Source organism: Fukomys damarensis, unplaced genomic scaffold (genome assembly GCF_012274545.1).
Source record: "Fukomys damarensis isolate Sample0158 unplaced genomic scaffold, DMR_v1.0_HiC HiC_scaffold_17, whole genome shotgun sequence".
Classification (NCBI taxonomy): Eukaryota; Metazoa; Chordata; class Mammalia; order Rodentia; family Bathyergidae; genus Fukomys; species Fukomys damarensis.
In genome coordinates, this window is record NW_022900929.1 from 24,257,930 (window position 1) to 24,272,265 (window position 14,336).

The 14,336-nt window shown below is 44.0% G+C and overlaps 1 protein-coding gene across 1 annotated transcript in view; it reads right to left on the reverse strand.

Annotated features, from left to right (window-relative positions):
• Window positions 1-12,827, reverse strand: part of Nipsnap2 (nipsnap homolog 2) — a 28,349-nt gene extending 15,522 nt beyond the window's left edge. The window contains exons 1-8 of the mRNA XM_033765279.1: window positions 12,749-12,827; window positions 9,353-9,377; window positions 6,408-6,547; window positions 6,281-6,326; window positions 3,072-3,166; window positions 2,691-2,761; window positions 1,291-1,431; window positions 431-462 (exon numbers count right to left, since the gene is read on the reverse strand). Coding sequence (XP_033621170.1) covers window positions 431-462; window positions 1,291-1,431; window positions 2,691-2,761; window positions 3,072-3,166; window positions 6,281-6,326; window positions 6,408-6,547; window positions 9,353-9,377; window positions 12,749-12,827 — 629 coding nt within the window. The remainder of the gene's footprint in view (window positions 1-430; window positions 463-1,290; window positions 1,432-2,690; window positions 2,762-3,071; window positions 3,167-6,280; window positions 6,327-6,407; window positions 6,548-9,352; window positions 9,378-12,748) is intronic.
• Window positions 12,828-14,336: the final 1,509 nt, after the last annotated feature.

Genomic DNA, 14,336 nt, shown 5'->3' on the forward strand with positions numbered 1-14,336 from the left:
GGAGAGCCCACACTAACACTCTCTTTAGTTTTGTCCATGTTGCAAATTTTCGTAATGAAAATATTAAGCAAGGAGACAGTCTGGGCTGGACATGGGGGTGCACATGTTAGTCCCTACTACCCAGGAGGCAGAAGCATCACATCTGGGCCCAGGAGCTTGAGCCCCGGCCAGGTGACACAGAAAGACACCTGATCCCAGTGTCAGCTCATTGCCTCATTTGCAGACATTTTTAGAACTGATACTGTGCCTTAAAATAATCTATTAAGTCCAGCACTAGGGAGGCTGAGGCAGGAGGATTGTTGTGAGTTCGAGGCTAGCCTGGGCTACATAAGCGTTCTAGGTCAGTCTCAACTACATAGTGAGACTCTGTCTCAAAACAAAAACAAAAATCTATTAAGACTTACAAACCCAACATCAATAATATACTCACCAGTAATTGCCCCATTCAATCATGGTTCCTGGCTGAAGAGAGATTAGATTTTGATTTGTTAGTTCATCTGTGATAAAATATAGAAACAGGAATAAAAAGATGATTATACACTGTCTTCCTAGCTCCTAATGGGAGTGACACTTTATGGCTTCATGTAAGACAACTTAAGACATAATAGTAGGAGTTTTTAAACCAATTAAGGGTACCAAAGCCATTGTAGGCCAGGCGTGGTTACTCGTGTCTGTAATCCCAAGACTCTGGGAGGCTGAGGCAGGAGGATTACAAGTTTGAGTGCAGCATGGGCAATTAATTACTTAGCGAGATCCTGTCTCAAAGAAAATAAAAGGGCTGGGGACATAGCTCAACGCAAAGGCCCTGGATCCAACCCTCCCCACACACCCGCAAGACCCCGAACCACATTTAGGTTTATCCTTCTGAAGCACCAAAGGACATCGCTTCATCTTTTGTCACTCCAGAGGCAATGACCACAGTCCACTGAGCATGTGTTTTAATGATGCTGCTACTCAACTGTCACAATATTTATGAGTTGCTCTGATTCAACTGTAACAGATTCTATAAACTCTGCTTAATCCTACTCTCGAGATCTTTTGTCTTAAAAATAAAATGTTATTTAGAAAAAAAACAAAGACTAAATATATGTAAGATCACAAAGACAAAAGAGCTTAGCAAAGGAAAGGAATAAGGGAAAAAGGAAACAAGGGAGGAGCTGCACAGGGAGAAAACAAGTCCAATCTGAGTATAATGTGTAGCGCACGAAGCCAACTGCCCTCGAGTCCTGGCATTGGCGTGAGGCCATGCCTGTGCTTTGTCACAGAACAGGGGACTTACTCGGTACTTACTCGGAGCTGGTAAGACCTGAGTTCGTAGATGTTAGGTCCTGGTCGGGGGACAGGTTCATTCCAGAAACTGAACTCCAGGAGCAGCTGATTCTTCCGAGAGAGAAGCATGTTGCTTCTTGTCTTACGGAAATCCGCAAATTCCTTCAGGTGAAAAAGTGCGCTTAGGAAATGTTCCAGAACTTACATACAAAAACGTACTTTAGTAACAACTACACTCCCACAGAACTTGATTATAAATAGTCATTAGAAGGACCTGGTTGGCCTGCAACAATCCTGGTTTGTATCTGTTGAAGCAGCATAGTAACTTATAACTTCATTTCCACTCTCTATTGTCCAGGTTTGTTTGTTCACTTATTTATGTTGTTTTTTTGAGACAGAGTCTGGCTCTGTAATTCAGGCTGGCCTTGAACTCACTATGTAGCCCAGGTTGGCCTCAAACTCGCAGTGATCCTCCTGCCTCAGCCTTCCGTGTGCTAGGATTATAGGCGTGCACCACTGTGCCCAGCTCCTGTCCAGGTTTAGATGACAAATTGCATGGCTATCCCTATTTAAGCGACAAGGTAACCAAAATTAGTCTTCTCTATTTTTGGATTTCCCTAGCATATAAATAGAGGTAACATGATGACTACAAAATGGCAGACAACTCAAAAGGTATCTATATTGTTCTGGGAACAGACATAAGACTTCCTTTTGTAATGCTGTCTGGCTGTTACAGTTCCCTCTACTAGCTGGGCATGGCTACACAAACCGTAGTGCCAGCACTCTGGGAGGGCACCGGGATCATAAGTTCAAGCCCAGCTTGAGCAATTTAGCAAGGCTTTGTTTTAAAAAATAAATAAATAAAAGGAGGGGGTGCTGGAGTGATAGCTCAGTGTGAGGCCCTGGGTTCAATCACCAGTACAGCAAATAACAAAACTCTACTAACATTTACCTATCACTAAAAGGTGGGTAGGACAGCAAAGTCAGTCCAAGATAAAGAGCAGAAATGTGGCCAACAGTTCCTAAAGTAGACATGTTCAGTATTAGGTAATCCAGGCTGTGTCTACCATGCCGGTTTCAAAGTACAACTGACTTTTACAACAAGAACTGCTATTTGGATAGTACAAAAATGGTTAGTTTATGTTTAAACACAAAGTGAGAGTCCAAACGATAATCTCTCTATGACAAAAGTTGAAGATGGGCTGGGGATTTAGTTCAGTGGTGCCGCTCCTGCTTCCCAAGTGCAAGGTCCTGAGGTCCTGAGTTCAATCCCCAGTACCAAAAAAAAAAAAAAAAAAAAAAAAAAAGAAGAGTTTACTAAGAGAAACTGATGACAGAAAAGTCATCTAACCCTGGACTAATCAATCTCTCCTGCATCGTTAAGTTACAGTAAGCACTGCGCACAGCTTTTCAGTCTTTACCTGATTTCCTCTGAGTTTACTCATGACCTCCATGAGGGCGGGGTAGCCTCCTTCATACCTCCAGAGGTGAACTGAAATGCAGCGTGAGAGACAGTGCACAGTCAGAGACTCAGGACACTCTTACCTCACACACGCGATGCTAACAGTACAAACTGCAATGTGCCATGTGCTGGCCTATATCATAAAGCTCAAATAACAGACCCAAACTGAAAACAATTAAAAAGTAGGTTTTGGAGCGAATTATGGGAGAAACTACTTTAACCATAAAACGGTTCAGATATGGACAGCTTTGATTATAAAACGAGCATTAATCAGAAAATCATTTAAGTGATTATAAAAATGCTAAGGAAGAAGCATTTATTCCAAACTTCTGCTCCCTACCAGCTTGATCCTGCTCGCCATACCACGTGTTCCAAGTTCCCACCAAAGTGCAAGGGTAATGTTTATCTTCATGAACCTTTGGTAACATCTCTTGACTTAAAGAGAACAAACAGAAACTAATTAAACAACCAAAGAAACTGATCAGTGGACAACATAAAGTAGTAGTACCAGGAACAAGAACAGTTCTGGCAACTCAATTCAGAACACATTCATGATAAAATGATGTGCAGAACTAATCTTGGGGCTGAATTCTGTCGCAATCTAACACCCCACTTATTAGCAATTTCGGCTTCAACCCCAACTGTCTAGAAGAGTTGTAAGCAACTCAGGTAGTGATAAAAATGATGAGAAAAGAGCCAAAGGTCTCAAGATTGCAGGAGCTGTAGGACTATGATTTCCATTTCAGGGGGAAAGAATTCTTTAAAAACTTTATCAAAGGAAGAAGGATAATTACTTAGTACTGTGATGTTTTCAAAAGCTAAGTTTTGCTGATTCTGAAGATAAAAAGGAATACACAGGAATAGGAGAAAAGAACAAGGGTGAAATAAGGGGAAGAAAATAATGATGAAAACAGAGGCAGTCAACAGAGCAGCAGGCTGAGGTAACAGGAACAGAGAACAAGGAAGCCTAAGGAAGAAGACAGGGACAGGACAGCAACCCCACTGCCGGGAGTACCAAGGGTGGCAATGGGACTTCGGCAGCGTGGTGGAATCAAACAGCCACAACGAAGGGTGAATTAGGTTCTGCTCAGTTTGACTGGCTGAAGGATTCCCAAGGAATATGCAGTCCTCCTCGAACACAGGGCACGTGATGACCACTGGCTGTACAGGGGCAGGGATGCAGCCCCCGTTGCGGCGGGGCATCAGTGTGACGGAGGGTGGCATCAGCGCTTAGTTCCACGGGCCCCTACTTATGGTGTAGAGTCTAACATTCAGGGACAGGAAAGGGACATGGAGAAAACCTCAGACCTGCACAGGTTTTTTTTTTCTTTCTTTTTGGTGCCGGGGATTGAACTCAGGACCTTGTGCATGAGAGGCAGGCAGTGGAACCACTGAGCTAAACCTCTGGCCCCTTAGACCTGCACAAGTTTTCAAAAGAAAAATTACGATGATACAGTATCTATTCAACAATGTGTCAAAGCTGAGAAATGGAAGCAGATCACATCCAGCTGGTGACCACCGCCAGACGCTGGGGTACCAGGATCAGGTACACACAAGGAGTTTACGGAGCCCAGATCTAACCGAAAACTTATGCTTTTTAATAGTCACATCTTTTTCTGAAGAGTGGTGTTTAATTTAAAATTAAAATCTGAAGGGCCAGGGATTTAGCTCAGTGATGCTGCCACCTGCCTCACAAGCGCAAAGTCCCAAGTTCGATCCCTGGTAAACCCTCCCAAAAAAGGATACTTAAAATGAAGTTCTGATATTAAATGTACACCCCAAGCATAACCCAAGAGTGTTGAGAAATAATGGGGACTGATGAAAATCAGGGTTCAGAGATGAAAATGGGTTTCTTTTTGGCCACATGACAAGAGCAAGTGTAGAAGACATCAGGACACACGGCCTAGGTGGGATCCACAGAGGCAGGGGGAGTCTGCTGGTGGGTCCTTGGCTTTTCACCAAGACCAAAGTCATGTGTTGGAGTTGGAGTCAAACCCAGCCAATCCTCTTTGCTGGGGGCCCCAAACCTGTTCCTTCCAGCCCTGGCCTTACCTGAGAGGAGGTTGTAAGGCAGGCAGAACTTGTACCCAGAACTTGATGGGCTGGGCAGAATCTCATTATAGGGGTCCCTAAAAACCAAGAGGAGTTCGGTCTTTATGTTCTGGAAACAGAGATGATGAAAGTTTCAGAGAAAAGAGGAAACCTGACGAGGGAGGAAACAGAACGCAAAAGTCAACCCAATATACTTTTGGGTAAAGGGGTAGGGTGGGATACAGAGACAAGCTCAAAGAAAGGAAGCTGGAAAGGAGGTTAGATTGGGAATGGGTAGACAGGCTTGGAGAAGGAGACAGAAGGAAACAAGCAAAGAGAATCCAAGTACTGTACAATGAAGAATGCCTGATCCCTAGTGACCAGCTAATCATGAAGAAGTGAGGAAAGGGTAAAGTAATACATACAGACCAGGAGCTGAAAGAGCAAGGTGATTCTATGTGCAGAGTTTAGAGCGAGAGCAGAACATTCAAATACAAATATGAATAGATACCCAGAAATCTAAAATGGGAGACGAAGTGATAAAAGCAAGACAAGAAAAATAATCCAAAGAAGCATTAGCATAGAGAAAACTTTCATTTCCTAAGACTAAGAAATAAATATGTATTTTGTTTTAGGTCATTTTAAAATAAAATAAAACATGTCGAGATGAGTAAGAAATTGTAGCCAAATGTTATATTTGACAAAACCCTCTCCAACAATAAAGTAGTAAAACAACAAAAGGTTATAGCTTCTGAAATTTTGCTGATTCTATTGACAGAATCAGTTGCCTTCTCATGAAAATAGACAGTAAAGATTAAAAAAGTTTTCATTGTATTAGCTCACAACTGATCATTAAAATACTGTTTTGCTAACTCCAACTAAGAACCGATGAGTTAAATTCTCTCTTTAGTCTTTTATTTTTGGTACTGGGGATGGAACCCAGGATCTTGACCTTGCACGGGTGCCACCGAGCTACATCCCTGGCCCATTCTCTCTTTAACATTAAATTTATGAATTTTACCAGAGGGAATCTCCTATCATATAATCAGCTCTAGGGACTTGGTTTCTGGAGAAGGAAAGACTTAGGAGGACAGCTACATTCAAATACATACCAGACTGGTTTTACTCAGGAGTAAAACTGGGAACAAAGGAGGTAACAGGAATATGGATTCTGATTCCTGACACTCCAAGCTGTTCAGCGATGGGATTTATGTAAGCATGGGCAGAAAGGAGGGTCTGCAGAGAGGACTCATTCACTCCTGAGCAGATGGGCTAGAATGTTTCCCAAACTTCTTTCCAACCTCAAGAGTCCAGAAACATTCCAAGGTTTGATAGACTGGGTGATGATTTAGCTGCGTGAGTGCTTAAAATAAAAATGGCAATCCCACCCAGAAACTCGGTTTAAAAAGCCTCTGAAGGAGATAAAATATCTGAGACCTGGCTATCAAGTGAGAGCTGAACTAATATAAAATTTTAAATCATCAATTCCCCAAGGAAAACATAGCTTGGCATACACACCAAATTTTGTTGTATTCTTCTAGGCATTCCGGCTTAACGTTGTGAACTGAAACAAAAGAAAATCCGACCATAAACTCATGAACAAACAAACAAAACCAACCAGGAAGGTAGCAAACTTGTTACTCACACTGTAACTTGTACAGACTGCTCGTTTCCTTTTTGGCTAGGAGATTTGAGTGAGCATCTTTTCTCGGATCAACTTTCCTGACAAATAAGGATTTTAACCAGCTGTCTTCTCGAGGTCGGTTACTGGAAGATGTCAGTTTCCTAACAGAAGAGCAAATACAATGATGGGAATCAGTCTACGCAGACTCCACGCCCTCCAAACAGTGGGAGCTGGGACAGTGCACACAACTCCTAATGCTCCCGAGAGACCCCACGTTTATCTCAGCAATTTGCACTGATTTGGATATTTCTGTGTCCAAAGCATAGAAAAAAAAAATCTACATCAATTAGACAACCAAATTGGGATGCTGGCTGGAGGGGGTGAAGAAAGTACAGAATGGGCAGTTAACGGTTGGGGGTAGTTTCAGTTTAAGAAGATGAAAAACGACTGAACATGAACAGTGGTAAAGGCTGTGCAACAATACACATATACTTAATGTCACTGAATTGTATACTTCAGCACTGCTTTTTTTGTTGGTACTGGGGATCGAACTTTGGTCCTTATGCTTATGAGGCAGGCGGCGGAACCAATGAGCTAAATCCCTGGCCCAGAACTGTATACTTAAAATGATTAAAAGCATAAAGTTTGTGTTATGAACTTTTTTTGGAGACAAGATCCTGTTATGTAGTTCCGATTGGCCTTGAACTCATTATGTAGCTCAGGCTGGCCTCCGGCTTGCTGAGATCCTCCTGCATCAGCCTCCAGAGTGCTGGGATCACAGGCATGTGCCAATGCAAATTTTCCCATGATTTAAAAAAATATCTGATTTGGAAACAGTGGTAATGGTTGTGCAACATTGTGATTGTAACTACTGACAGTAAATTATACACTTAAAAATGGTTAAAACAGGGGCAGCAGCAAAGCTTTTGCCTAGCATGTGGAGAGGTCCTGGATGTGACCCCCAAGTGCACCCCAAGGATAAATTTGGCTGACTCAATCATCTACACTTTAACCATGGATTTTAAAATGTATGTTTAACTCCCATACATATGCTTGCTAGTGAGAATACAAACCTGTACAATCTAGAGGACAGTGTGACATTACCAATGTCAAAACTGAAACTGTGACATTTGGCCAAATAACCACACTATGGTTCTATCCTGCAGGCAGCTATATTTAGATAGGTGCACAGGGTTGAATGCACCAGAACATTCTGTATTGTCCTGTTTCCAGTTTTTCCTAATACAGGCAATCTGGATATCCATTAGTACAGATTGGCTAAATAAATTAGGGAATACCCAGAGCAGAAAATATGTACTCATTGAAAAGAAAAGAGACTGCTCTACATGCACTGATGTGCTGGTATCTCTGAGATAAATTATGTGGGAAGACCAGGCACAGGACAGAGGCACGTATTCACATGCAAAGCAAACTGTAAGTTGTGATCATATCTGGGGACTGCGATTGGGCTTGGAGTAGGAGTAAAGATTTTTTCCCCCAGGACCAGGGATAGAACTTAGGACCCTGCATTTTCAAGGCAAGCGTAGCACCACTGAGCTAAATCCCCAGGCCCCAACATTTTTACTTTTTAATGCACTGATGCACTATGTAAAAAAATTCAATATTATTTTTATAATTAAAAATTAGCTAAAATACCTAAAAAGTGCATGCTCTGAAATCCTTCTATATGTAAGGTAACTCCCTATAACCACTGAAAACAATATTTAGGAAATTCAAACCTGGTCAAGACTCCCTCTTTCTCACTTTACATAACTATGATCAAATAAACTGTCTCCTGTCTTCATTTTTGTTTAAACTTACATACAATAAACCACACTTCTTTTGTATACAGTCCTGTCTTAACAAATGAATAAAATCACATAATTCTCACTATAAGATATAGTTTCTTCAATTTCCAGAATTTCTTTTTGTAATCAGTCCTCTCCCTAACCATGGCAACCACTGCTGTTCTGTGCCTATAGTGTTGCCCTTCCAGAATGTCCTGCCATACAGAATGCAGCCTTCTGAGTTCAGCCCCTTACAATTAATTCCTGGCCTTCATCTCTAATTGGAGTTATCACAGTATACTTTTTAGAGTTCTGATCTTTGACCTATACAAAAAAACCTCTTCTGTTCTTTCCTAGACAGTAATGTGCTGGGGTTCCAAATGGCCAAGACACACACTCAGTCAGTGCTTCAAAAACAAAGTTGGAATGCTGACAGGCCAGTGCAAATTCATTCCCCGGGATCGCTACAGAAACACTGGATGATTTTCAAAAGACTCATTGTAATCTGTGCAGCACATCACCATTACCAGACAGATGTAGGCAGAAGACAGACAGTAACCTCAGAACAATTCTAGAGGGGGACCAGCAATTTAGACAGGGACAAGGAAAATTCATTAGGGCAAATTCCCACTGCTTCGTGAGATGAACCTTAAGATTTCACACTAGAAAAAATAAATCCCTGTTCTTATTCAACTACACTATTCTGGAAATAACAGTACCTAAATTTTACTAACTGGCATCTTTTGTGTATGTGTGTGTGAGTGTGTGTCTGTGTGTGTGTGCTTAAAATAGTAACTAACGGCTTTACTGAACAAATATTACAATTTCTTCCTTGTTAAGACGTCTTTTAACTTTTTTTCCCCCGGGACCCCGGATCAAACTCAGGACCTTGCACTTGCCAGGCAGGCATGGTGCCACTGAGCTACATCCCTGGCCCCCTTATGAGATGTTCTTTTATCTATTTAGTACCAGGGATACAACTCAGGACCTTATGCTTGCCAAACAGGCGCCACGCTGCTGAGCTACATCCCCAGCCCCTTGTTCTTTTAAGATAATAATTCATAAAGAGCCAGGTGTGGTGGTGCACACTTGTATTCCCAGCTACTCAAGAGGCTGAGACAGAAGGATCACAAGTTTTTGGTTTTTGACAAAGGGTCTCACTATGTAGTTGAGACTGACCTGGAACTCACTATGTAGCCCAGGCTGGTGTTGAACTCGCAGTGATCCTCCTGCCTCAGCCTCCCGAGTGCTGGGATGACAGGCGTGTGCCACCACGCCCGGTGGGATTACAAATTTGAGGCCAAAGGTGCTGATTTAGGGATACCCTGTCTCAAGAAAAAAAAAAATTGAAAAAGGTGTGGTGGGGATATAGTTCAGAGCAGAGCATCTGCTTAGCTTGGGCAAGGCCCTGGGTTCAATTTCAACTACCATGAAAACAAAGAGACCAAAAACAATTCACAGGATAATATCTCAAATAGCTAGAAACCCAGATAAAAAGATTTCTAAGTGATGTGAATGTGAACTTATAAATACACAAACAAAAATGCCACTTTAAAATCAGTAATGTTTCTTATAGTAATCAAGAAACAAAACATTTTTGAATCTTTTTTTTTTGGTACCAGGGACCGAACTAGGGTCCTTGTGCTTGCGAGGCAGCCAGCAGAACCACTGAGCCAAATCCCTGGCCCTACATTTTTGAATCTTTCAAAGATTAGAAAGCAGAAAATTCACACTAAATAAGCGAAACAATAAATTAGTACCAGTACAATACCAGTGCAAATTTTCTTATAAAGTGGGCAGGACAAAGCTGGGGGTGGTGGCTCATGCCTGTAATCCCAGCACTCAGGAGGCTAAGGCAGGAGGATCGCTGTGAGCTGGAGACCAGCCTGTGCTATATAGTGAGTTCCAGGTCAGTCTCAACTACATAGTAAGACACCGTCTCAAAAAAAAAAAAAAAAAAGTGGGAAGAACAAAAACACAGTCTTACACAGCATATGTAAGAGAAAGTGAGGATTCTGTTACCCCCAACCATCAAACTGCAATTCTTTGGGCAGCAGGTGTCAGGCAAATAAAGCTTCATTTAGCTCAACATGCCAGGTGCATCTTGGCTGTCTAGCCAGACCCATGGAACAAGGTGGAAGCAGCTATACCAACAGCTGCCAGTGATAAGATCCAGCGAGGCATGAGTTCTTCACTGACAGTGACAGTCACCAAGGTCAGGAGTCTTTATAACATCACACATATGCTGGGTGGCACTTCAGAGCAGGGAGAGAGTAGCACATCCTACCACACACCAGAATTGCAACAGAGGCACATTATGTGCCGGCTTTGTGGGCATTAAAGTGGACTGGGTGCTGAGCTGGTTCAGTTTTGTGGGGGAAAACCCCTCAGTACACACCACGGAAATCACAGGTGTTGTAGAAGCAGAAAGACACCATGCACAAGCTCAAGGGAACAAAGGGACCACTGGCTTGCAAATGCATCTGGAGTGAGGGTATCCAGGGGAGACCCTGCCATGCTATCCTGGGGGACAAGCAAGGCAGGTGACAAGTCCAGTCAAGGGCACATGTACCCAGGGTGATTAATCTGTGTGAATGTTAAATAAAAAAGTATTACAGTAAATCATATTGCCATTTATCCTCCTCAAAGTATCCCTCCTTGTTTCAACACACTCATCCCACTTTTGGAGGCAATTCTGGAAGTCTTATTTCATGTCTTTTTTCCCCCCCAGTACCAGGGATCAAACACAGGACCTTGCGCTTGCAAGGCAGGCGTGGCACCACTGAGCTACATCCCTGGCTTTTCCTTAGCGTCTTAATGCGGTGTGGTGAATGCTGCTGCTGAGTGCCATCCAATGGAAAGGCAGCTTGTAGAAACTCGACACTGTGTCCCTGTCCACCTTATTCACTGGAGCTAGCACCGAGAAACCTCTAGCTCTTTCCCGGGGCAAAATGGCCATAAAAGGAAAACATGCTGAATCAATTCAGGACATGAGGCAGCCACAACAGCACAAGGAAGACACCAGAGCAGCTGACTTCTGGCTACAAAGGGTTCTGCAGCAGGGAGAATAGGGAAAGCTGGATGAATGAGCTGTGAAGTGGGGTGCAGTGGGCAGGGTGGTCAGGCTCCTGCGCACCACGCCAATCAGCTGGGCTTCACCCCAAACAAGGTGCAATACTCAAGTTCTCAAAAAGTGTAGAAAGCAGCCTAGTAGTGGTGTGGGAGACGCCAGCAGCAATTCAGGCAAGGAGCATAGTTCCTGGGCTCCCTACTGTCACAGTGCCCGGCACCAGGTATAAAGCAGGCATTCAATAAACTCACTGGATCGGTCGACAGAGAGACCAGGGCCAGGAAGAATACACTCAAAAGATACTCCTGAGGTGAGGAGGAGAGGAACCGGTCCTGATCGGGGGTGGAGGTCAGTGCTAGGGTTTAGGCAGCGCAAATCAAAGGAAAAATACATCAAGATAGGGCTGAGGTAGCAGAGCAGGCTGCATTCATCTGATCCTCAACTATTTACTCTGTGCACAGCACATGCAGGCACTGGGCCAGGCTGAGGACTCAAGATGAATAAATTCAGCCCTGTCTTCCAAGAGCTGAGCTCGCTGGTGGGAGCAGAGACAATACCATCCCAGCCCCTGTGAGTCAAAATGCGGTGGCTGTGGTGGAGGCAGCGGAGACGAAGTTAGCCTGCAGGAGAAACCCAACAACTAAAAGAAGAACTCAGAGACTGAGTTTTCTTCCGTCATCTCACTTAACCTTCAAGCAGTACTGGCCTAGTTGTTGCTCTCCTAGAAATACCCCAGCTGCCGGCAACTGTCAATTCACAGTGACCTTGCTGGCTGCCTTATTCTGACCGCCCTGTGAAGGCTGGCCCATCTCAGGGCTTGTTTCTCAGCCTCTTCCCGATCCATGTTCTCTCCACAAGTGATCTCATCCACTCCTACTGTGTAACAAACACGTGTATCTCTCATTACATACGGGCATCTCTATATGCTGACATCTCCCACATATTGCCCGCAGCCCAGACACCTCCTTTGGGGAGTCACAGCCAACTGCCTATTTTGTTCTTCCAAATAAACATCCTGCAGCCATCTCAAACTTTACAGAGTTCTAAACTGCTCTTCTTCTCTCTGAATGACTGTATTAGCAAGCTCCCAGATAGCACTGTGTACCTTACTCACTGTTACGGTTTGGGTCAAGAATGCCCCCGAAGGCCTCATTCACCCACAGGTGGAATTCTGGAAGGTGACTGTGTTATGTGTTACAGGGTGAGAATGCAGCAGACTTGCTATCAGGAGGCGCTCACTAGGGTGTGACCCATGAGGGTGCGTCCCCCTCCCCAGCTCTTCCCTTCCCTCTGCTTCCTGGCCACTATGACATGTACAGCTGTCCTCTGCCAGGGCCCTTCCTCCGTGCCACTTCTGCCTGGAGCCAGCCAACCATGCAAGGGCTGAGACTACTGTCAATGAGCCAAAATCAACTCTCCTCCTTTAAGCTGTGGGCGCCAGGTATTGTGTCTCAGGACAAGGAAAGTGACAAAGACATTTACTGCTGTTTCCCCACAGAGCCTACCATAAGGTGGACGCTTACATACTGATGGAACAAACGACTCTTGGTGGCATGAACATCCTTTCACGTGGCCATTCCCCATGACTCTCTTCCCTCTCCACTTTTTTTTTTTTAAAAACACAGATCACATCATGACCACCAGAGGTTATGCTTTTATGTATTTTCCATCATTCTCAGAATAAAAAATCCAAGCTTGCCATGACCATCCACAAGGCTGGAATTACCTGGCCCACGTTCTTTACCCTCTCTCCTTCAGCAGCTTTTCCTTCAAAGCTGTATTCCAAGCTCTTAAACTTTTCCCTGGGTTTCTCCGTATGTCTGACTCCCTCCCACTCAAGGTGTTCTTACATACCGTTCACTTTTTTTTTTTTGTACCAGGGGTCAAAGTCAGGACCTTGTACTTTCGAGGCAGGCAGCGACACCACTGAGCTAAATCCCTGGCCCAATGTCACCTTCATGAAGAGGTCTTATATGAGCTAAAGGAGGGTTCCCACGTACCTGATCTGTAAGTTTACGTGTGTTTTATCTCTTCACAACTTCCTGGGAATAATGGCCATGGCTCTTAAGCCCAATTCCACAGAGCTTCAAGTACATATCACACATTCAATATTGGGTAGCATTGGTGAATTCACTGAATCTAGTTGAGTCCTAGAGAATACCTACATTAAGGCTGATGGGAGGCCAGCAAGTAATAATCAAAAAGCACAGGGGACATGACAGAGGCATCAAAGAACAAATGGGTCACACAGAGATAAGGAGTTCAGTATCAACCCCCATCAGGAAGTAAGGGTATTGGGTTCCATCTCCTCATTTCTATATGCACAGACTACTTACTTCTTACTATTGCTATTTCTGCTGGGCATGGTGGCTGCACCTGTTATCCTCAGCATATTCTAGGCAGCTGAGGCAGGAGAATGGCAGGTTCTAACAAATTTAAGACCAGTCCCGGCAATGTACCAACTTAGGGAGACCCGATCTCAAAATAAAAAACGGGCTGGGATGTACGCCATGCCCAGGCCAACAATACTCAGGACTGCCAACAAAATAAAGCAAAAACAAAAACCCACGCATATTCTCTTAAGTTCTCTGGCCCATAGTAAGAGTTTAATGCTGGGCTCAATCCTCAGATGCCCTCCACAAGAGAATTTAAGTTTCTTTGCTCTTCAAGTGTCAACTACTGTATATTTTTAGAGGCTCATTAATTCACTGCCACCAAAATAGGCAGGATTTACACTGCCCAAAGGGAGTGGGGGATAAAAGAAAAAGAAAAAAACAGATCTAAGGGTCAATGGGGATGGGCTCTGGTTACTGAACGTGGCAACGTCAACGTGATGAATTCAGACAATTGAACCCCTACTTCAAGGAGATCCAAGGAAGTTTAAAAACGAGCCAGTGTCTCCCGAGCGCCGGGATCTCAATGCTCTAAGATCCGCCGTCTGCTTTAATGTCCGAGCCGGAGACGGGTCGTGCTCCTCGCCCCGGTCTCCCTCGGCTGCTGCGCCCCGGGAACGGCGCGTTATTTTGTGTCTTCTTCACGGCACCCCGACAGGCGCGGGTACGAGTCCCGTCGCCGGCGGCCAGAGCGCGTGCC